Here is a 23,333-nt window from a genome sequence, read left to right on the forward strand (position 1 = left end):
ACACCACTAGTGATTTGCAACAGATTGGCAAAGGTTTCTGACTTCCAATTTATTAACAACAGTAACTAAAAAGCTTTCTCCCCATAAAGTAGGTTGCTGAAAAAGAACACTTGGGGGAAAACCAGGAGTGAATTTTTGTGTGAAAGGACTTGTGAGCTTGGTTCTGGTACTGATCATAAATCCCTGGGCTGAGTATGTGCTCAGAGGCACCCTGTTCCCTAATTCTTAGCATATCTCCACCTGCCTCCACAAAACTATTTTGTGTCTGGCTCTAGTTGATGAACCTCAAGGTTTTAGGAAAAAACAAAGTAGATCCCACCAGCCTGATGTCTTTTCACAACTGGCTTGAAGATGGCCTGGCTGAAGCTAAGATGGTTTAAGCTTAGTTAGTTTTCAGAAGGAAGACCGATACGCTGCCTTGACAAGAGAATCTTAATCTTATTCCCATGAACAAGGTTGTCATCTACTGAAACACACTGGGCCTTTATTGGTTTACAAAGGGCAGTATCCAACTGTACCATTCTGCTAGCACAAACAGCGTTGTGCTAGGGAAGACTAGGTTCCAAACTATGTGTAAGAAGAGAATCCAACTAAAATTGCATTTGCACAAGTGTGGTCGTGCAAAGGCTTGCACAGCTGAAAGTTTAGGCAAGAGTTCCGCTAGTGCTATTCGAATTTGAGGAATGACAATATTGGATACTGCACAAGGACTATTATTATTTGATAAAGATACTTTTTTTCAATACCATTTTGAGGCTTTGCCTCTCTTTGCTTTAGTTTTTGGTGTTGCCCCTTTCCCCCCCAGGATGGAAGATTGACTGCCTTGGATCTCTGGCTAGGTATTTTGCCTTGAGATCAATGATGGAGATGAGCTAGAAATATTATAAGTATTTATTTGTTTGGCTGCCTTTCAGGGCAGGAGCACTCCCAAGGCGACATACAACAATAAAACTCACATAATAAAAACCGATATGGTAGTAAAACCAGCACAATAATAAAACACATATAATAAAAACTGATACGGTAATAAAAATAGTAAAAATAGCAACACCAGCAGACATCCTAAAAAATAACAAATAGCATAAAAATAAAGTATAACACATACAACTACAGCTGCAACCCAGTCCGATAAAAAATAATCAGGGGAAGGCCAGACCAAAGTAGTAGGTTTTCAGGGCCTTCCTAAATGCCTGCACTGATGGGGTCTGACGGACCCCTAATGGCAACTTACTCCAGAGGGGCCACTGTGGAAAAGGCCCTCTCTCGTGTAGTCGCACACCTAACTGTCCTCATGGGTGGGCAAATGAGAAGGTCCTCTCTTGCTGATCTTAATGTGTACGCAGGCTGATATAGGTGAATATGTGAATAAATATGTACCTGGAAATGAAAGCAAGACCTTGGGTACTGGCTCAAATTCAACCTCACTAGCAGGAAAAATGGGATGAGATAAGCAGATATTTTTAACAGATAATTTATAGTGTTCCCCTTTAGTCCTCCCACAAGTTCAGGAAGTGCAACCTGATGAATAGCATAATTTGGGGTACCAAGAGCTGATCTTAGCAAGCACAGTGAAGCATGCTGTTAAAAATGTCCATGGAGGCAGTGTTGTTGTTTTTCCACTCAGCCTTGTTAATGACATATTTAAAAAATGGGAAAGGTGCAGTCCTAGTGAGAGTTTATATGCACCTAGCACCTCTAAGTATTCCTTGGATGTGTTTCCACAGTAGGAAGCCAAGATGAGTGGTCATAGAACAGTCAGCCAGTGTGTGTGAAACCTCCGAGAGAAATGTTGCTAGTCCTCTGAAATCTCTTCAAGCCTTGCCTCAAAAATCCTAGAATTTAGGGAGGAATCCCCTAATTCACTCTCAGTTCCACTTCTAGTGACCACTGAAGACCACAAGGAGAAAGAAAAAGGCAGCACAAACCTGCTCATTTAAATGACCATTTTTATCATGGCATACCATGACCATAATTAAAGCAGTCTTAGGCTGGATCGACACTAGAGCTTTTTATTGGTATTGAAGTGCCCTGATAACTGTTGAGGCCCATTACATATTCCATATACTGCTTTTCTAGCATTATTTCCCATTTTTTATTCTGTATTATCCAAAACACCACAACTTATTTGTTTATTTATTTATTTAAAACATTTCTATCCTGCCCTATATCATTAAGATCTCAGAGTGGTGTACAGATAAAATAAATCTAAACAGTATAAAACAATAAATAATTTAAACACCTAAAACATATTAAACCATTAAACAAGCTAATACCAATTAAAATCTAAAACAATAAAACAGTTAAAACAGTGTGCTACTTTAGGGAATGCATTTAGCCCTCAAAGGCTTTGGTAAAAAGCCATGTTTTTACTTGGCCCTGGAATAAAATCAATGTCTGCACCAATCAGGCCTCCAAGGGCATTCCACAACCAAGGTGCCACAGCAGAGAAGACCCAGATGTCACTGTGTGTGCTACGAGGTATAAATGCGCAAGAGGGATATAGTGTCACCATGTATTGATATGACACAATCTGTAGATCTGGCCTCAGAGTCCATATAAGCACCATTCAGATGCTTTTTGAACACATGGAGTGCAAGGAGAGGGGATGAGTCTGTTAAGGCCCCCTGGGCCCACCTCCTACATGTCTTCAACGTCATGTCTGAAGGCTATGTATATACAAAACTGTTCTTACATAAGCTCTGCCTGTGTGATCAGGGAGCTTGCCAATTCAAGGACAGTTTCATAGACTCTTTCAGACCAAATGCATGGAAGGGAAAGGGTTGGACCAGTAGACACGAGCAGGCAGGCATAATTGTCTTGTTTCCCCTTTCATGTGTTCAGGAAACATCTAAAGAGTGCTCTAGCACAATAACTTGAAAGCACAAAATAGTATTCTATTGCTGAAGTTAAGCTCTGCTTGTCAAAGCAATTGCATTGGTTGAAGAATTGTTATTTATTTCTTTTTAATGTGTAATTGTGTGGTTTTTATATTGGATTTTTTAATATATTGCGTACACCACCCTGGGATCCTGTGGCTGAAAGGTGGTTTATACATTTCAAAAATAAAACAAAATAAATTAATAAATGAATTGCATGAAGTGGCCCACTATGGGTTACAACTGAGGCATTTGCATAAACATATCTGATATTGGTAGCAAACACGTGTGGAGGCTTGGTGGATAATATTCATGCTATTTATTGACTCACTGACCTGGTTCATACAACACAGTAAGCCACCGTAGGTTAATTCACCCGTGGGGGCTCTGTGCCATGTGCTGGCCACCATTTTGTATATGCAACCACAGTGGGGGTGCATCGTAGCTTGTCGTGTCATGTGAACCTGGCAAGAGGTGGGTTGTTGGCATGGCTAACAAACCACCCACAACCCATGGCCTGTTTTAGGGTTGTGGGTGGTTTGTTAACCACACCAACAACATACCCTCACCAGGTTCACATGACACGACAAGCCATGACACGCCCCCACCATGGCTTGCATATGCACTCATGGAGCCCCACAGGTGAATTAACCCATGATAGCTTGTTGTGATGTGTGAACAAGCCCACTGTGTATATAACGGTTGGATTCACATTTATGCTGGATCAACTGTGTTGATGGAAGTGGACTTCCCCACTCCTTCCTTCCCTCAATAGCCCCTTTGATAGGGATGTCTGGTGTGGGGAAATCCGGCCCTCTTGGGGCTCAATGCCAGAACTCCCAGACTCCCAACCATGGCAGCAGCTGTGCTCAACTTGTCTCTCCTTCTCCCCACCGGGCCTCAGCAGGGAGAAGGAGAGACAAGTTGTGCACAGCCACTGCTGGCGGGCAATTGCAACAGTATCTCTGGGGCCCTGGCATGGAGAAGGAGACACTCATGCACAATGACTGGTGGTGGCAGGAAGGACAGTGCCACGGCTCCTTTTCTCCCTGCCATTGCCACCATCGCTACTGCCCCCTAGCTGCTCTGCACAACTCTCTCAAGTGCAATGGTGACAGCAGTGGCCGAAGTCCACAAACTGGCCCAACTCTATGCAGGTCAAGTCAGGCCAGTTCATGGACAAGTGAGCTGGAGTCCAGGGGGCTGAGCTGCCCAAAACACAGTGGACTCCCCCCTCCCAACCAATTCCTCTGACATCTGTACCCTCCAGGCTCTTGGAAATGCTACCCAGAGTCAGGGGACCTTGCTAACTGGGTGAGCTGTGGTGTGGGGGAAGGGGGGATCCCCAAAGATTGGGTAGAGGGATCTGCCACAAACAGAGCCTTTCTCATGCAGAAGGTCCTTTACTCTTGCAGAAGGCAGACCCTGGATGCAAATGATTAAAAAAACCTGGATTACAAAAAAAAGTGAGTTTTAAAAATGTTTTTTTTTAAACTACTCAAAACGTTGTTCTGGCTTGACACTTGCTGCTGCGTTAGCTCTCCCCAGCGTTCACAACCATCTTTCACCTCCCTGTTCCTCTTCTTCCCTAATCCCCCACTCCAAATTATTGTGCTTCTCCCCTCAGAGCAAAATCCCTTCATAATTCAGTTTTTAAATGTGAAATATAGAGCTAGTGTAACATTTGGCTGCATTTTAAATTATACTTTATTTCTTTTTATTAACTTTCTTTTTAAAGCTTTGCCTACTTTTTAAAGATTGTGATAAAAGCGAGGAAGGAACTTTTCCTTATTCTTCAGTGACCTTGTTCAGAGGACGACTTCTTGGGGAGTGTGGGAACTGTATTGAGCACACTTTTCCCTGGGATGCCTTCATGCAAGAAGCCATCCCATGCCGATTCTGCCTAGCACTATTTCCAGAAGTACAATATAAAAGCAGCGACAATCTAATGCCATGAAACATGAGTTCTGTCACCTTTTAAATGGGCACAGTAGGTCAAAATTGTCTTTGGGATTCATCTGAAAAAAAATTGCAATTTTCCCCACAACTTTTCTTCTTTTATCAGACTGGTGAAGATCATAGCCTAAAGTGCATACATGCTTAATAAAATAAAAACAAAAGAGTTATAAGTATGCTCTCCATGTGTAAAGTCAGAGATTCAAACAGAGAGTATGGCAACATTTTCATGCGCAGGTGGCTTAAGCGTTGAACGGTGATGTTACCATAGTTTATATTTACCAGGTTCAAAATATTAAAATATCCAACTTCACATTATAAATTGTGTGGTATATCCCACAAAGGTTCTTTGGCTGAGATTGTACTTTTAGCGCCTCTTTCCATAATATCTTGAACACCACTATCCCAAGTGCCAAGCACCCTGGGAAATTTAGTAATCTGAGCCCTTAATATAAATATCAGGTGTGCTGGAAAGTCTTGTTCCAGGGCTCACTGCGGCTGGGATGCTCACACCATCCCATATTCAAGGAGCTCTGGGAATAACTTCCTAGGGTCCCCAGACACCTGTACTAAAGACTCAGAAGCACAGGAAACTACATTACAATTATGTTGTTGGATGGCATGGATCCTCAGCGATTTTCATACTGTTTACAAATCATGCCAACAAAACCATCAAATCACAGAACACATCTGTTGACACAGAGCTGACGTATCATTTGCTGGTGGATTTGTGTGGGGATCAGTTGTAAAAATCTTGAAGATTCATAAGGAGCTGTGCCTCAAATCCAAGTTTTTGTGCCATGACGGCATTGGCAAATGGCAGTTCTCTGTTTTTCTTGACTGTGTCAAGCTGGTTTGGCTGGGTAGGGGTTCAATGGAGGGGGGGTTATCTGTGGGTTGGTGTTTTTTTCTCTCTCTTTTATGTGGGGGTGCTTTCTTTTTCTCTGGGCCATTCAAATGGAAGCTTTCTCTCTCTTTTTTTAAGCCCCCTGTGTGGGGTGTGTGGGATAAAAACAGGTGGGGGGGAAAGCGTACCCCCTTCTCCCAAGGTGCCATGGTCCTGATCCAAACTGGAGACCAAGCGTGCTTACTCTGAAGTAAATAAACGAATTGTGCATAGCTCTGCTATGCATGATTAGAAGGACATTTAGTTTGGTCTTCTGTACGTGTTCCCTCCATGTCCATGTTTTAGGTGTGTGCCTGTGTAGGCCACATGTGACCTTGGCCTGACTCTCATCCCCACGCAGTCCCATTTTTCCCTTCCACTCCTCCCTCTCCAGTTGCTCCGTTCTCCCCACTGCTCCCACAACAGCCTTATAGTGACACTTCTTGTATGTAGCCAGGCAACTCCCATATACAAATGCTGTCTGCACATTCAGGTGAGGATGCCTGGTCAGGCGGGGTATCAAGAGCCTTGCAGGCACTGTGGCTTTCCTGTCCGCTGCAATGGGGGCAGCAGGATTAAGTGGTCAGAATGGTCGGCATACTTTTCTAAAGCTACTCAGTCATGGGAGGACCTGAACATAACTTAAGGGGGGGAACAGACAGGCTGACTATAGTCCTACCCTGGGGATGGGTGGTGGTGGGGAACATGATTACTGGCTTCCAGAATAAGGACCTCAAACAAGCATAAAGCGTTTCTGTTAAAATACTTCAAAGCACATATTCTGCAGTGCTTGTTACTCAAAAATTAATAAATAGGCTGGACCGAAATAGGCTCCAGCTGTAGGAAGAGAAATGCTGCTCAGAGAAAAAACAAATGCTGTCTGCATCTCAACTGGAGGCTGATGATTCTATATAGGCATCTGCCTCATGCACACCACCCTATCAAGTGGGATCTGGAAGACATTCTCTGGAAATGAATAACTCTGAAGTGTGTGAACCAGGGCGAAATGAAACGTTCTGCTAATCTCACATAGCAGAGGTATGCATGATTAGCTTGCTTACTTGAACATAAGCACATATGGCCCCAATTTGGATCAGGAACATGGCAATTCAGGAGGAGGTATTTAAACTTCACCCCTCCTGCTTTTGTCCCAAAATTCCCATGGGGTTAAAAAAATTAATTACAATGGTGATTTTTTTTTGTTTTTGTTTTAACCCCCCTGGGGGGTGGGTTGTATGTGGAATTTCAGGAAGAAAACAGGAAGGGGGAAGCGAGAGCATCCCTACTTACAATGCAATTATATGTATATTTACTTGGATGGAAGACCAACCATTTTCAATATGGCTTTCTTCCTAGCAAGCGACTGTGTACAGGACTGCAGTCTTAGCCACCATGGCTGTCTAGTTACACTGGGGTTAAAATAATTCCTAAAACAGATACAGGCTCTGGTTTATGAGCATAAATACATTTGTGACAAGTTGTCTGGGCTGCTCACTGCTTTCTGACATTCTGTGGCTCTTTACTGTCACATTTGGGAATCCCTTAGCAATTCTTTGAAAGACTGGTACAAGTGAAAAGGAGGATGTGGAGGAAGGTCCAGGCAGAGAAATGTGGCAAATAGCGCTGGTGCTAGGCATTCTTGCACTTGACAGAAAGCCCATGGTGGATTCATCTGTTCCTTTATGAATAAAAAGCATATGCAAATGACAGAGAATGAAAGACAGACCGAAAGCAGTGGGAAAAAGCAGCTTGGAAAAATTTGTTTTCACAAAGAAAATCTATGCACTCTCACATTCCTGGTTCAGTGGATTTCCATGATGTTTCCTAATAATCTGGCCCTTCAGCACTGTTGTAATACTTCCCCTGTCCCCAGCTAGGTGCTCATGCAAAACAGAAGCACTTTGGGGCAGTTTAGAGCTGGCAGATGAATCTCAGTGTGCAGAGAGGAGCCATAATGGTCGTTTAGTACTTGCTAGAAGAGGCTGAGAAAATCAGAATGATGGGAAACAACAGCAACCCTATTCAGCCATTTGGGACCTTAAGAAAATGTTGCACAATATGATTGCACCTTGCTAGTGCAACCAAAAGCCAAATAAATTAAAATGAATATGATTTTGAAAATAAAAGTTTTTTCCCAATCTTTTTTTTAAAAACAAACAAACTTTCATCTATACTATATAGGTTTGGAGATGCTGCTTTGATGGAAAATGCCCTTATTCCGATGATCTTGGTACTGTGTCACAGTTAGTGAATGACAGAGACATTACAGGAATAAGTACAATCAGCAAAGTGACACAAGGGGTCACTAGGGAGCTTTGTTGAATGCTTGTTCTTGCTTTTTCTTAGTTCATTCTGTGCAGAACAGGAGGACAAGGGTTGATGTCGAAAATCACTACTTCTCTCCTCTTCTGTTGTCAGTTAGGGATCATATTTCACAGCTAACTTCATCCTGACATTTAAAAAAGAAAGAAAAGAAAGAAAAGCAACGGCTTTGAGCCAATCTCAAAGGTTTCTTACCTCCCCAGCTCTCTGTTTCAGGGCATTGTCAAGTTAAAGTGACTTTCTCCAGACACGCAGTGGCTCTGGGAGTTTAATGTCTGCTCCAACATTTTAAAGCACATTCAGGCCTCTGAGAGTCCAGAAGTACTTCATCCAGTTCATGACTACCAAGGTGCAACATCTCTTAAAAGGGAATATATGTGTTGTCAACAGAACAGGATGTGAAAAGGTAGTGTTGAAGTTTCGTATCTTCTGAAAATGTCTACCTGGATGTATGGAATAAAAGGTTACTCCTATGTCTGCATGTCTCATGAAATCCTTATTGACTTCATTGGGGTGGCAGAAAACCCAGCTTCATCTTAGGAAGCATCAATAACAGTGTTGGTTACTTATAGGAAAATCTATATTGAACTCAATGGGAATAAGACACTTTCAATCCTGCTTGCAGATTGTAGTGATGGTGGGTCAGTGAAAAAGTCTTGAGTGAGTTATTCAGCCTTGTTCCTCATTTATCACTGTGACAACTCTGTTACTTCTGTGCCTGTTATACCCACAGCTAGCCTTGTGGTGGCTGAGCAGTTTTGCAGCTGGCCAAATCTTAGTTTAGGGTTGCCTTTTGCATGAAGGTGTACAGATAGCTCTGAGTACTTTAAACTGTCTCTCCCCTTAAAAAAGAAAAGGAAAATAAGGGTAAGGGCATACTGGACTGGGATTTATCTCCTTTCTGAAGACAAATCTTTGCAGTGGTCTAAAAAAGGCTGGGCAAATTTTCTGAAATTTCCAGAAAGTTGCGGTGTTAGTCTATTACAGCAAAAACAACAAAGGGTCTTACAGATTCTCTAAGGTGAAATAAGATTCTTCGTTGCTTATTTTTCTAAAATTTGTATCTCTTTTACTGATGAAGGGCAACATTTACTGGGTGGCCAATACTAAACTTTTTGCCAGCCTCTGAGTAATTGAATTAGAGCGAAATTATTTACTTGGTACTCACCAGCTTGTGTACAGCTGTGGGGTGAGATACAGGCATCTGTACTGGGGGCAGGGGAGATGTCGGTATTTCAGCATCAGTACCCAGCACCCAGGGGGTAGGCTTGCTTCTCTTGGGACTCCTCCTTATGATACACTGGCAGTGGGGAACCTGCTTCAGCATGGCTCCTTCCCATGTTTCTGGAATAACATAAGATGCTCCAGGCTGAATGGGAGGAGCATACGCTGTTCTTCCTACCTGTAACAGCATTGCGCCAGTGTCCAGGAGAGGCAATGCTGGCATGAGGAGCAGTCACGTCTCACATAGCCTGGGGCTTCTCAGCAGAGGAGGGAATGGCTCTCACACCGCCAGGGTAATTAAGAACAGACTTCAGTTGGTCTGCAGAGTTTGGACAGAAGAAAAGGAACCTGAAGGCTGGACGAGATGTTGCCCTTGTTAGGAATACACATTCTCAGCCCAGTGTAGCTGAAATTGTCTTGCTCGCATTTGCAGCTCCAAATGTGAGCAGGAGCGCCAAGCTCAGGAAATTTTGCAATTACCTGAACTTGTGCTCATGTTTGAAAGTGCACACTTCTGAAAACGAGCATTTCCCCACCAAATCTTGCATTTTTACTCTCTACCGCACTGGGGGGGGGGGCGTGCATTTTGTGTGCATACTTTTTAAAATGCACATTTTTCCAAATCGAAAATGCACATTTTCCTGATCGGGGAAAAAAAGGTGCTCGTGTTCGGGAATGCGAATGAGGAAAACCGAGCTTCAAGAAGGAATTCAGAGAACCTCAACGAGCTTGAACATCACATCCCTAGTGGTGTGCTGCACAATTCTGAACTCACATATGATACTGGCATTGCCTTTTACTGATGAAATTTACTGGCATTGCCAGCATCATATGTGAATTCAGAATTGTGCAATGCACCACTAGGGATGTGATGTTCAAGCTCGTTGAGGTTCTCTGAATTCCTTCTTGAAGTCATCATCTCTGGAGTACTTGTCTTCCAGCATTGCTGGCATCATGCACAAGCAGAGTAGAGTGTCAGCATCGTCTGTAGTATAAAGGGAATGCTGGAGCCTAATTTTGAGCTTATATGTAGCTGTGCAGTCACAACTGTGGTGCATACAAAAAGCAGTATTATACTAGGACCATTGGATAGTGTGTCCTAGGAATTATGATGCAGTGGGATTGCAGCAGCATCCCTAACTGGGGAGTGATAACTACTCCCCTGTTTCTGGTTTTGAAGCACCAAACTGGGAGCTCAGGAAGTGTCTCTGCAGACATTTCTTTAGAAAATAGTGAAAATGGCAAACATTCAAAATAGCTGACATCTTGGATTGACTGTAACAAGCCCCTAATGTCTGTTCTGTTCTGAAGCTTTAAAAGCTTTAGTGTGTGCAACTGTTCCATTTAAGGTGTTTTTCAATGTAAAACTGGAAGCATTCTCTTCTTTTAAATATGACCACAAGGTTCTTGCTGTCTGGTGCTTATTTTTCCTCCAAAGAGTGCTTAGGTATTGTTGTTTTTTAGTTTATTTAGGTTTTGTTTTTTTTTTCGTTGTAAAGCCATGCCTTTAATGATGGTGCTTATGAGCCTCTAGGTACTACAGTAGCCAGCAGGAAAGATGAGAAGAAATCAGAGGAGAAGCTTGAGAGACACTTAAGATGACAGCAATCTAAATGTCAAATATGATAAAGGAAAAAATTGCATGGACATATTTTATATTGAGCAGGAAAAGCCGCATTCCATATTTTATGGCTATGATGTTACTGGAGAATGATAGCACCGTTGTGAAATACAGCTATCCATAGACAAGACAAATGGGAGATCTATTCTGAGCCATGTATACAGTGTTTTTGAACATCTCTGTCCAGCAGTTGGCATTACTGCATAGGCAGCACCTCTCCTATTAAGTCTCTCCTCTGCTAAGCTAGCAGATGCGTTTAACGTTTTTGACCAAGAAATTTACATTTGTTATGGCCCTGACAGTGATGTGTTTAACCTTGGCTGACTTAAAACATAGAATGTACACACTGATGCACTTATCTGATTATCTTATAACTGAAGAGTCTCTTATCACCCTTACACTCTACACAGCTCTATTCCTCGCAGACTACTTTGTACATTCAGCATATGTGTTTAAGACCTGACAGTTTAGTTTGGCCATGTGGCTTGGTCTGGCCATCTCTCCAACACGTTCACAGTCTTTAGCCATACATAACTGCAGAACGCAAAAACTGATGATCTATTTGCTTGTCTAGGAATTGCAGGTATACTTTTTGGAAAATTGGTGTTCAGTATTTGAACGAGCCATGGAATCAGCTGACTACCAGAATGGTTGTACCACATCACTGTTCTGTTATTCCTGTGTATGCCTGCAAGTCATGATCATTTCACAGCAGGGGTGGGCAACTTGTGGCCCTCCAGATGTTTTGGCCTATAATTCCCATCATACCTCACCATTGCCTATGCTAACTAGGGCTGATGGGAGTAGTAGGCCAAAACATTTGGAAGGCCAGAACGTGCCCACTCCTGTTTTATAGTCTTGGCATCGAGTCACTCAAGTCTGAGATTGGATCCTGAATAGTAACTGGAAAGACAAAGTATACTGAAATTCTTGAGTGATGTCAGATCTTTGTTTTGGGGGCTTTGTTCTACTGTGCAGGGCAACTGACTAGAATTTCATCTTGTTTCTCAAGGCTTTATTAGAAACTAAAAAGTGACTACCAAAGACAGCTGGCCTGTTGCAAGCAGCACCATGAGACAGTGAAGTAACTTGCTTGAGGTGGCACTACAAAGGCAGGAACTGATGTCTGAATGGTGCAGCAAGATTTTTTTTTAAGTGCCCTTAGCAGGGAGGTGTGACATTTGGGCTCAGCTTCAGACAGCAAAATGTCTTGGGCCAGCACTGCCGCCATAGAAGAATGCAGCCTGAAGTGGTACAAGAATATCTACTATGCAAATCTGAGAGGATGAAGTCTCATTTAAGCAACCAGAGTAGCAGATAGGCAGAACAAAAGCAGCTGGCACAAAATATACACCACTGAAATGGGAAAAAAGGAAGAAGAAAACTTTGAAATGAAGTATATTCAAAATGCCAATGGAAAATGAACAGGCCGGAAAGAGAATTTGTCAGCTTTTGTTTTTTGATGAATTTGCAAAATACATAATAGAAACTATGCCTCCATTTTGGCTTCTTAAGTCATAATCAAAGTTGCAGGAGCAGCTGAACTGAGAGCTGCCTGCTCTAAATCCTATTGGAAAACCAAGAAAGAACTATGGGTGAGATGAGCTGTGAACTTAATTTCATTAATGTTAGAGAGAAATGTGGGACAGGCTAAAGCTGGGTAGAAGGAAAGCATGCTGCCAACTGGACAGGAAACCATGGGTCTCTAGGCGGCTGCACTGGCTGCCTCCCAGAAATACACTCATGACCAGGGGAGAACCATTCTAGCACCATCTATCACCAGAGAAAGAGAAGTTGCAGTGAGGTCGCTTCCCCCTCCCTGGCTCCAACTCCTGGTAGCCCTGGGGATGCAGAGCTGGCAGGAGGCACACTCTGGCCACTTCCACTGATCAGGAGATCGAGGCCCACTGGGAGGCTACACTTCCAGCCTCCCAGGAAAAGACCTACATGGCCCTATCCATGGGCCAGACAAGGAGCTGCTGCGCCAGTGCTAGCATTCCTCTTCTCCCCCTATTCCTTTTACTTTTGTATTGTGAATTGTTACTTGTGTTTGTATTGAGAGCCTGTGGGTGTACACTGTCTTATCTTTCAGTATCAGCACCGTACTTCAAAACTTTAGCTGCTTTATAAATGTAGCGACAACAGCAAGTTGCAAGATTATTTGAAAACTTGTGAAACCCTCCAGTTGCCCTTCTTGTAGCAAGGTGTTTTAACCCTGGAGGTCAATAGTCTGGAAGATGCATGCATTCACTGACTCCAGGCAGCACTTCTTTAGTGAACTGCCCAGAGAACTTTGGCTACTGGGCAGTATAGAAATGTAATAAATAATACTAAAAATCCCATAATTTTACATTGATTGTTGACGATTCTCATGGAAAGCACTCTAGTCTGCATTAATATACTCAGGAACACTTTAGCTATCTATTTTAAATATTTTACTTTACAAAACTTATATTGATAATAACTTTCCATGCATAATCAGCAAGTTGATATAAGACTCTGTTAAAATAATTGAGCCTCCAAGGACCTATGTTTCTAGTTACTCTCAATGGGAATTGGGATAACTAACCCCTAATCACTCCTTACTTTCTGCATCTTCTGTTATAGCTGGAATAAAATATATGCTTGACTGCTGTATTTATCAATGTGAAAAATATATTCTCTCTCACACACACAAAGATACACTAGCTACTGCTCCAATTTTATCTGGCTTGGCCCTTCCAGTACGTCTGAGTTCATGAACATGTTATCCTTCACAGTCCTTAAAGGCTTTCTCTCCCTTACCCCCTTCTTATATCTTTACCTTTTAAAATCCCAGATAAGTTGCTGTGCCAAGTATGTTCAACATTATGCCTTTATTTCACATTCCTGGTCCTTCACCCCTGTAATCTCTGACTAACACCTGCATTTTAGGACAGAATGCATGGACAGACATTACCGCTCTATGCGTGTATTTTACTACTTGCTTGTCTGGTTTTTGTCATTGCTTACTATCTGAGGGCTTAGAAGAAAATCTGGTTCTAACATGGCATTTCAGAAACAACTTAAGATGAGCTTTGCATCTTGTGACTTGAATGCCAGCACAGCTGTAGCTACAGGAGGAAGAAATGTGAACTTAATCTTCCTTCACTGGTTAACAACTAATCTGAGGCTAGATGGCTGCTTACAAGAATTTTATTAAGAATTTAAGCATCATCGAGAAAAATAAATAAAACAGCATCCACAAGCATCCTTAAATGCTGTGTAACCATGATTTATTGCCTGGCTTTCTAATGTGGCACAGCCAAAAAGACTGTAATGCACAATGCTATGCTGCTGAGTTATATTAGATGGGTGAAACTACTTGGATTTAGATAGAAGGGAGGGGTTTTTACATTAATTAATAACTGGGAATCATTAATATTGTTATTTGCATGCCGATGTGCTGAATTGTTTAAGGAAAATAAAATAAAAAGTACATTTAAAGGTTTGAACACTTCAATAAACCACATAACCCAATATCAATCCATGTAGATATCCAGTTAGGCATGCCAATTGACTGTGTTATTTGGCTGAAGACTGACAGTTCTCTCTCTGTTCTCTGCTTTTAATTCTTCCCCCGGAAGAAAATAGTTGTTCAGAAATAACCTTTATTCTCTGTCAGGAGTACAAGATGGTGACTCTCATTCTGTTTTCAGAAACCAACCAGGCTGGTAGTTGAAACAACACTGGCAATGGGACAGCTTCCACTGCAAAAGCTAGCAGGCTAGCTTAGGGGATATAGGGCAGGCCCTGTGGCATATACAGATCTGGCCTCCACCACCTCGTCTCTGCTCGCCAACCCCTGGCATCTGCCATTTGAGGCAGTTGCCTCAATTTAATTTTCTGAATGGTAGGGCCTGCCCTGCACAGACAGCTTCTATGATCCTGTGGCTGTAAGCTACATAGATGGTAGGTCCTTGATAATGAAAATAATTCTCCTGAAGGGCTGCATAGTAAATGTTCTGTAACTAGACATTTACAGAACTATGCTTTTCCACCCTGTTTCATAGATAAATGTATGAGGAATAAATCCTTAAAAGCTAAGGGAATTTTAAATGGTCACTCTGCACATGTCAAAACTCAGGCAATTTTTTAAAGCCAAGGAACAGGGTGAAGGATTTGCTGAATAGTGCACTACAGGCTCAAAGCTTAGCTTGGTACACTTTTTCAGATCTTCACAGTGTGGCTGGTCATGACAGCAAACAACTTAGAGAATCTATTTGTGGGGGTGGGTAGGGAAATAGCCTTGTGCACATTGCTAGCTGACATCTAAGACAAGTGGCAGGTTTTGACCTGGTTCATGTGATCATTGCAGCCCACTGTGACTTATTTAAGCCACAAGCCACAGCACCCATGGGTACCAAGTTTCCTATTCAAGTCCTGGCTGCGGCTTGTTGTGTCATCTGAACCTGGGTGGCAGGGACTGTTCAAAGGTTCAACAACCCTCAAATAACCCATGGTTTGTTGGGTTATTTAAGGGTTGTTTACTCCTCAAACAACCCTGCTGCCCGGGTTCAGATGACACGACTGACCATGGCACCCCCCACCCAGTGTTGAATATTCAAAATTGCATCCCACACACATTGCGACCCACCATGGCTTAAATAAGACACTGAAGGCTGTAGTGAATCTGGACATCATCTCCTTCCCATCTATATCCCAATAGCAGCCTTTTCATTTTGTCGTAGAAATCAGTTTTGATCACCCAGGCCATCACTTGGCTCATCTTCTGTTTCTTGGTCTCGAGGATGGAATGCAGGAATGGTATGTGTGTAAGCATGCATATATATGTTTATTACATTTAATGTTATTATCACTATATTAATGTTTATTATCTGAGAGGCTGCCTTCTCCCGTATAGACCAGCCTGGTCTCTACGTTCCAAGGGGGAGGACTTGCTTCGGCCTACTGGGGTTTGTTTGGCCATGGTGTGGAGCACGGCCTTCTCTATTATGGTGCCTACCATGTGGAATGATGTCCCCATTGAGATCAGGCAGCCCCCTAGTGTGGACTCTTTTGGCTGACAGCTGAAGACACATTTGTTTGCCCAGGCGTTTCCCTGACCGTTAGCATTGCCAGCTGCCCCTGGATATTTTAATGAGATTTTATTGTTTTATCTCTGTTTTATTGTTTCAGTGATTGGTTTTATTGTATTTTATCAGGATTTTATCCTGTAAAGCACTTTGGTTTTTTTTTTTTTTAATGAAAAGCAGTATAGAAATTATCTGAAATAAAATAAAAATGTTTGTAAGCCACTTTTCATCTAAAAGTCTCCAAGGTGGTAGCAATATAGATGAAAACAATCCAAAATGATACATCATATTAAAGCACACCATATTTTAAATATTAATTAACAGAATTAAAATTTATGCAAGAGTAGAAGCAAGGACAAGTTAAAAAGCCTCGTTCCTCTGGGAAAGGATCACTTTGACCTAACATCAAAAAGGCAATGAAGAATTAATATCTGTTTATTTCTCTCTCTCTCTCTCTTTGAATGAATGAGGGAATTTTCTATTACAGTTGTGGAAATGTCTTCTTACGCACCTTCTTTGATTAACAGAAGTGATACTTCTAACAACAAAGGTACTGAATTTTTCCACCTATTCACCTTTAGAAGTTGTCCCAGTGGAACACCTCACCATTTTCTTATTTTCAAATTGTGTGTCCCACTGCACTGTTAAAAGTGTATGCTTTAGGACTCTGTGCAAATAAATAAGCTGAAAAAAATAAAACCTAATTCGCATGAGACTTCCAAGGCATCTGCTGGAATTATTTTTTCTGAGTAATTAGACCAAGTAGTGGTGCAATTCCCATGTGAAAGAAATCTCCTTGCTTGGTAGCTAGTTATATTTCATCACTGTCAGATAGCACTAAGCCCCACTTCTTTATCTTGTATGTGACTCAGTGTATTGATTACTAATCTTTCAAAACAAGAAGAATTGTATCATTGATACAAATATGTTTATGGCCCATGGGCTATTTTCTGAGCGTATTAGATTTTTTTCATAATATTAAATGTGGCCAATGAAGTCAATGGGAGCCCAGAGCCTGGCCGTTGTTACAACATAACATGTATTTGTCATCATCAATGCACATGCATCTTAATGTCTGTCTGTCTGTGCATTCAGTCATGAAATGTACACTTGGACCAAACCCTGTATAGTGCTCAGTGTGTGGGTGTATGTGTGAAGACCACAATATGGGTGGCCTTAAAAGGGGATTAGACCACTTCATGGAGGATAAGGCTATCAGTGGCTACTAATCATAATGGGTATTTACTCCAGTATCAGAGGTGGTATGCCTGTGTACACCAGTTGCTGGAGAACGTGAGCAGAAGGGTGCTATTGCAATTGTTGTTGTTGTTGTTATTATATCCCGCCTCTTCCCCAATCCTGGGATTCAAGGCGGCTTTACAACATTAAACCTTATACAGTTAAAACATATAAATAGAAATATACAAAAGTTAAAAATATAATTAAATCATCAATAATATTAAAAATATATAAAATATCAACATTAAAAAAACAACATCAATATAAACAATAGTACCAATCCATCATATTCTCACAGGTCCAGACTATCTATCTCCAAAGCCTGCTGGAACAAAAAAGTTTTTGCCTTCCTGAAGAAATATACCAAGGAGGGTACCACTCTTGCCTCCCTGGGAAAGGAATTCCAGAGCCTCATGTCCCACTTGTTGGTTTCCCACAGGCAGCTGGTTGGCCCCTGTGTGAACAGAATGCTGGACTGGATGGACCCTTGGTCTGATCCAGCAGGGCTCTTCTTATGTTCCTAATCACTGGGACCAATCTCTTCCTTCTGTGTGCCTGATCTCCATATGTGTTGGCTGAACAGGTGACAGTGAGCTCTCCAATTATATGCAGAAAAATGGCATGCATGGATTGAGTGACTGGAACCAATATGCATAGCCCACCGTGCACACATTGGACCAATGAAGAAAGGTCAGAACCATGGAGGGGTGGGCTTCTGCACAATCACAACCTTGTGTTCCATGTGTACAAAAAAGAACATGTAAGCAGCCTGATAAAAATCAGTGTTTTACATACGGGGAATATGTATCGGTTTTACATATGATGCCTGCATATCTTTGTATAATTAGGTCAGACAAGACAATAGAGACCTTGCTATAAAATGGCCAGCATTCTGTGTCTGACTTTTGTTGCACCTTAGTCCTCAGTGCCAATATTTCCTGTGCATCATGACATCAATCAAGTCTCATAGATTTCAATATATTACCTGCTGGCTATCCTCATTTCCAATTTAAGATCAAGCACAGCTCAGGAGAGTCTGAGTTGCAGGCCTTTGAACCTACTTCTCATAACAATAAAGCTTCGTTTTCATGAACTTCCTCATTAAAACCAGGATGCTACGTGTGATTTTTATATTGATTGATTCCATTAGCCATATTTCCCATGCCAATGTCTGGAAGGGAGCAACAACAAACTAATGAAGGTGAGAACTATTTCTGTTTGGAAAGGGACAATGATGTTGCTCTCAGCTGGTGTCCAAATCATGGAACATTACATTTATATACGGGGGGGGGGGGGAGCGCCAGAACAGAGTAATGATCTGGATGTATGTTGAAGCAATTGAACAACTGATTATTGACCCAAAATCATCTGAAATCATGTTTCTTTCATTACCCTTGTCACATGAAAAATGTCTGTGTGACTCATCAAGTTATAGACTTTTCTCTTCTAGCAGTAGGGTAAGCAGGGACGCTATAATGCAAAGAACTTTTAAATAATCTTTCCAACATAGCCATTAGTACATTTCCTCAAAACAATAACAACTCACCAGATGTTTCATCAACTCTTTCATCTACCACATGGTCCTTTTGGTGAACCCATTCACTGTTGCATTTAAAGTAGATCTGGGTAGCAGGGCTGGCTTTACAGTAAAGGTTCACAGGCTTGTTCTTTACAATGTAGGCTTCTTCGGGCTCAATAAGGAAGTGTGGAAGAGGCTCTGGAGGATCAGAAGGAAAGGTTTCTGGGAGCTCATGAAAAAAATCATCATCTGCAGGAAAGAAATAGAAGGCAAATGTTAATAAACTGTTAAACATAACATTGAATCTATTTAGAAAGCTAGCTTTTTAAAGTTGCATTACGGGGAAAAATAAATGTCATAAAGATAGCAATACCAACATGGATATTATATATATTCTTAAAAGATAACTATTTTGTAAGGTTTGGTAGATTTTAAGAACATTTGCCTGGTTTCATAATGGCAGATAATCATTACCATATACAAAATTGCAATAGCCCATTCAGGCAGGTAGATTAAGTTTTTCCAAGACCAGGCTTTATTAACTAACTGTTATAATATTGGAGTCAATGTTTACTTAGACTTGTTTTAGTTAACCTTCATAGGTTTCTCTGGACATGTTATATGTAAAGCCTCTTTCTGGCTATCAGCATTGATTTCTCAGTATTTTAATAATACAAATAAAGATAACAATGGTTTTGTAAGAATATATTAAACTTTTAACATTGATCCAAACACACATTTTATTTTCAGTGTGAGGAAACGGGCTTATAAAAATATTAAAAATATTATTTAATCTTAAACCAGAATCTAGATGGCATTAAGAATGCAAGACCCCTGTTAGGACAGACCAATCTAGTCCAACATTCGGTTCCCACAGTGGCCAACCAGATGCTCCAATGTGAAGGACACAAGCAGGGCATGGATGCAATAACACCCTCCTGCTTATGTTCCCCAGGAACTGGTATTGAGAGGCATACTGTCTCTGATACTGGACCTGACATACAGCCATCATAGTAGCCATTGTATACAACCTTGGTATCTGTGTATTGATTAACAAATTCGGCTCAAATTTGACCCAAATTTTGCATCCAAGCGTCCACAAATAGCAACATTCATAGATGATGTTGCTTTTGCAGACTGTGTATATATGCATAGAAAAATTGAAGGTATTGTTGATAAAAAGCACACTATAACAAAACAAACTTCTTAATTCCCTCCTATAGCTGACAGCACTGGTTCAAACAGAGCAGTATTAGTATTCTGTACTTAGTATTAGTATTAGTAGCATTCTGTACTTCCCTACAGGTCCAGTCATTGTACACATCGGTTGCAATCCTGTAGTGTCCGCATGTGCAGAGTTGCCCTATAGAGGTTAGTAGAACTTCTCCATTAGGCTCCTCTTGTGTATCAGAGCATGCAACATTACAGTCAGACCATTAATTCTAAGGCAGCTTCTTCCACAACACTCCTACATAGGGTGGCCCTGTGTTCTTCTTTACAAAGGATAATTTTTATTTGAACAGTGGTCAGGTGACAGTCATCTATTTGACGGTATCCTGTATTTCAGGGTGGGTAACTCCCCCACTGCTCCCCAAAATGATAAAAATATATGTGTAGTGGTCATGTAGTGCTAAAGGAAAAGGAAAGGAAAGGTTCCTCTTGTGCAAGCACTGAGTCATTACTGACCCCTAGAGGGACGCTGTTTTGTTTTCCTTGGCGTTTTCCTGGCAGACTGTATAGTGGGGTGGTTTGCCATTGCCTTCCCCAGTCCTATCTACCTTTCCCCCAGAAAGCTGGGTACTCATTTTACTGACCTCAGAAGGATGGAGGGCTGAGTCGACCTGAGCTGGCTACCTGAAAACCAGCTTCCACTGGGATCGAACTCAGGTCGTGGGGGAGAGTTTCGGTTGCATTACCCGCCTACCACTCTGCGCCACACGAGGCCCCTGCAGTGCTAAATGCTTGTTGTTTGCAAGCGGAATGTGTCCATTTTAGTGCTACTGAACACTATGGAACAATTTGCTACCAAATTTTGGCAGAAAACTAGCTATTTATTAAAAAAAAAAAAAAAAGTCCCAGGATGGCCCACTTTGGGGGGGGAGTGTTTGGGTGGGGGGAATGCCTGACAGACATCCCGTACTTGCCCACTCCTGCTCTATCAGAGACACAAAGGCCACAGGTCAAATTCATCCCCACTATGGTCAGATTTATTGCATTTCTATTTCTATTATAGCAATTTCTAAATTTCCATCTCTACATATAAATTACCATAAGCAAATGTTATGCAAATCTGTGTCCTTTTTTGTTCTCATTTTTGGTGATGTATGTCTTCTTTTCTGGTGATGCCTAAGAGGCCACCCTAGCCAAACAGATATCCACAAGCTCATGATTCTTCAGGGCTCTAGCACATAGAATGCTCCCAGAAAAAGCAGAAGTAGAAGTGTATGTGGAGGCCCTGGAGAGAACCACCTTGTTCATGCTTGTTGGGGAAGCAGAGAAGGTTATTTGGCATTAATTCATTGGCTACATGGTGGAAAGCCAGTAGGGAGAGGCCAGCTGTACTGGTTCCTTTACACACAACTCTTTGCAGGTAAGCTAGGACTGCACCCATAAAACCCAGTTCGGAGAGTTTGGAGGAAAGCTTCCTTTTGGAATCCAAACTGATTCACTGGGAGCAATGATACCAGCAATATGAGAAACAGCGTGGTATAGTGGCGAGAGTGTTGGAGTGGCAGTTGGGAGATCCGGGTTCTAGTCCCCACTCAGCCATGGAAGCTCACTGGGTGACTTTGGGCCAGTCACAGACTCTCAGCTCAGTCTACCTCACAGGGTTGTTGTTGTGAGGATAAAATGGAGAGAAGGAGGATTATGTACACTGTCTTGAGTTCCTTAAGGAGGAAAAAAGGTGAGATATAACTGTAATAAATAAATATTAATATTAATTTAACTTCAGCTGGAACCAGAGTGAAAACAAAATACCATTGATAGAACCAAAGAGGCACCATCTTAAAGTATTGGCAGCCATCTGAGGCAGCCTCCTACAGTGGAAAGTCCCAGAGGAAGATAGTCTTATCAACTGCCTTGTTGACACCAACAGCAACGGTCTGTTTCATATCAGGTACAGCCAGAGGAACCCCCCCCCCTCGAGTAGCTGCCACTCCTGCAGCTGGTTAGAACCAGTTCCAGCTAGATCGCTTCCTGCCCAGCTTGCAAGGACAGGTCAGCCGTAGAGACATGTCGACTACGCATGCTTAATGAAGTTCATGAATATTATGTGGCCCACCCCGTATAGCTAATGAGGTCATTATACTGAATGTATATAAGCTGTACCAAAAACATCTAGGGTGTGGTTCTCCTTTGTGGCGTTAGCCACGAGAATCCACCCGAACAGCACTTTTTGTCTCCTGCCAAATAAAACTGCGTTGGACTGAATTTCAGAGTTCTGTGTGTCTCTAAGGGGATACTGGCATACCCCTCCTAGAGGGAATGAATTTAAGCATAATTTGTGCAACACTATTAATATTCCTGAGAAATCTTTTCTAAATTTTGAGAAAGATCCCATTTTTACTTGCCAGCTAGTCTGCCTTCAGTGTGGATAGATAAAAGAGCAAAATAGGATGGAGTTATAAGTGCAGGCAGACTAAGGGTGATAAATATACAAATGGATGGACATCTGTTTCCCTTCACAATTACCACCGCCTATTATGGCTGTAATCCAGATTCATTTCTGTGTTCATAAGTTCCTTTGGTTGCATTGAGAATACTATGTATACCACTGTGTGCAGGATTGCAACCATGGAAAGCGACCTGACATCACAGACCTATTTCAGTGAACCATAAAACTACCAACGTAAATTAACAAGAATCCTCCTATTCTATTATCTAATAACAGACCTTAGCTTTTTTTCATTGATTTGTTAATTTCTTTCACTGAAAGAGTATTCTATAGAGCAACTAGCTAAACTGTTGAAAATGAACTAGTTTCCAGACAGCCTCATCCTTCTCCTTCACTAGAATGTTTTTTTTTTTAATACAAGATGATCATTCTGCTTTCTAAAGGGGAAAATCATAGCATTTCACTGGAGAAAGCTCTTTCCATTGACTTTAAACTCTCTCGTCAATATGCAAGAGCATTCAAGATGCCCAAGACAAACAGTTCTCACAGTGGTAAAAGGATGAGGGAGCGGTAACTATTGACAGATCTATCAGTAAGAAGCTGACAGTCTTGAAGGCCTTATTCAATCTCTTCTTTTCTGCCTCTGAAGCAGTTATCGTTATACGCAGTGACGGACGCCGGTGATGATCAATAAAGTGCCATGGAATATCAAACTAAAAATACTGCAGAAGGTTAGCTCTCCTCTTCATGTCAGTCTTCATGAAGATTAAATGTCAGACAACTACCTTTCTTTACTGTAGATATACCTATATTTTCCTATGTCCAGAATTACAGAGGATATGAGACACTTTTTCCTCCAGCCACAGCTTTTGTAGAAAGACAGATAAAGAACAAACAGTGATGGATGAAAGGGATTGGATAGATTGCAACCACGATATCTATCTTCATAGCTAGAGTTACACCATGTCTTTATTGGATATGGGTGAACTGAGAGGGTTTGAGGTTTCATGGACCTCCAGA

General features: G+C 41.7%; 2 protein-coding genes across 25 annotated transcripts in view; one reads left to right on the forward strand and one right to left on the reverse strand.

Moving 5' to 3' along the window:
* Nucleotides 1-23,333, reverse strand: part of UNC5C (unc-5 netrin receptor C) — a 457,616-nt gene that overhangs the window by 169,375 nt on the left and 264,908 nt on the right. The window contains exon 2 of the mRNA XM_084855645.1: nt 18,725-18,946. Coding sequence (XP_084711771.1) covers nt 18,725-18,946 — 222 coding nt within the window. The remainder of the gene's footprint in view (nt 1-18,724; nt 18,947-23,333) is intronic.
* Nucleotides 1-23,333, forward strand: part of LOC146343729 (uncharacterized) — a 226,568-nt gene that overhangs the window by 89,622 nt on the left and 113,613 nt on the right. For 4 of the 24 annotated variants that reach the window (XR_014791985.1, XR_014791983.1, XR_014791998.1 and 1 more), the window contains 2 exons: nt 15,595-15,670; nt 16,427-16,489. The exons of 12 other annotated variants lie outside the window; for them this stretch is intronic. The gene's annotated coding sequence lies outside the window, so the exon portion shown is untranslated. Of the gene's footprint in view, nt 1-15,594; nt 15,671-16,426; nt 16,490-17,617; nt 18,282-18,858; nt 19,494-23,333 lie in introns of those variants that run through there. 8 more of the 24 variants (XR_014791995.1, XR_014791988.1, XR_014791997.1 and 5 more) reach the window with 6 other exon arrangements.

Source organism: Heloderma suspectum, chromosome 5 (assembly GCF_057233095.1).
Source record: "Heloderma suspectum isolate Gila_16-S chromosome 5, 16-S_ref, whole genome shotgun sequence".
In the NCBI taxonomy this organism is placed as follows: domain Eukaryota; kingdom Metazoa; phylum Chordata; class Lepidosauria; order Squamata; family Helodermatidae; genus Heloderma; species Heloderma suspectum.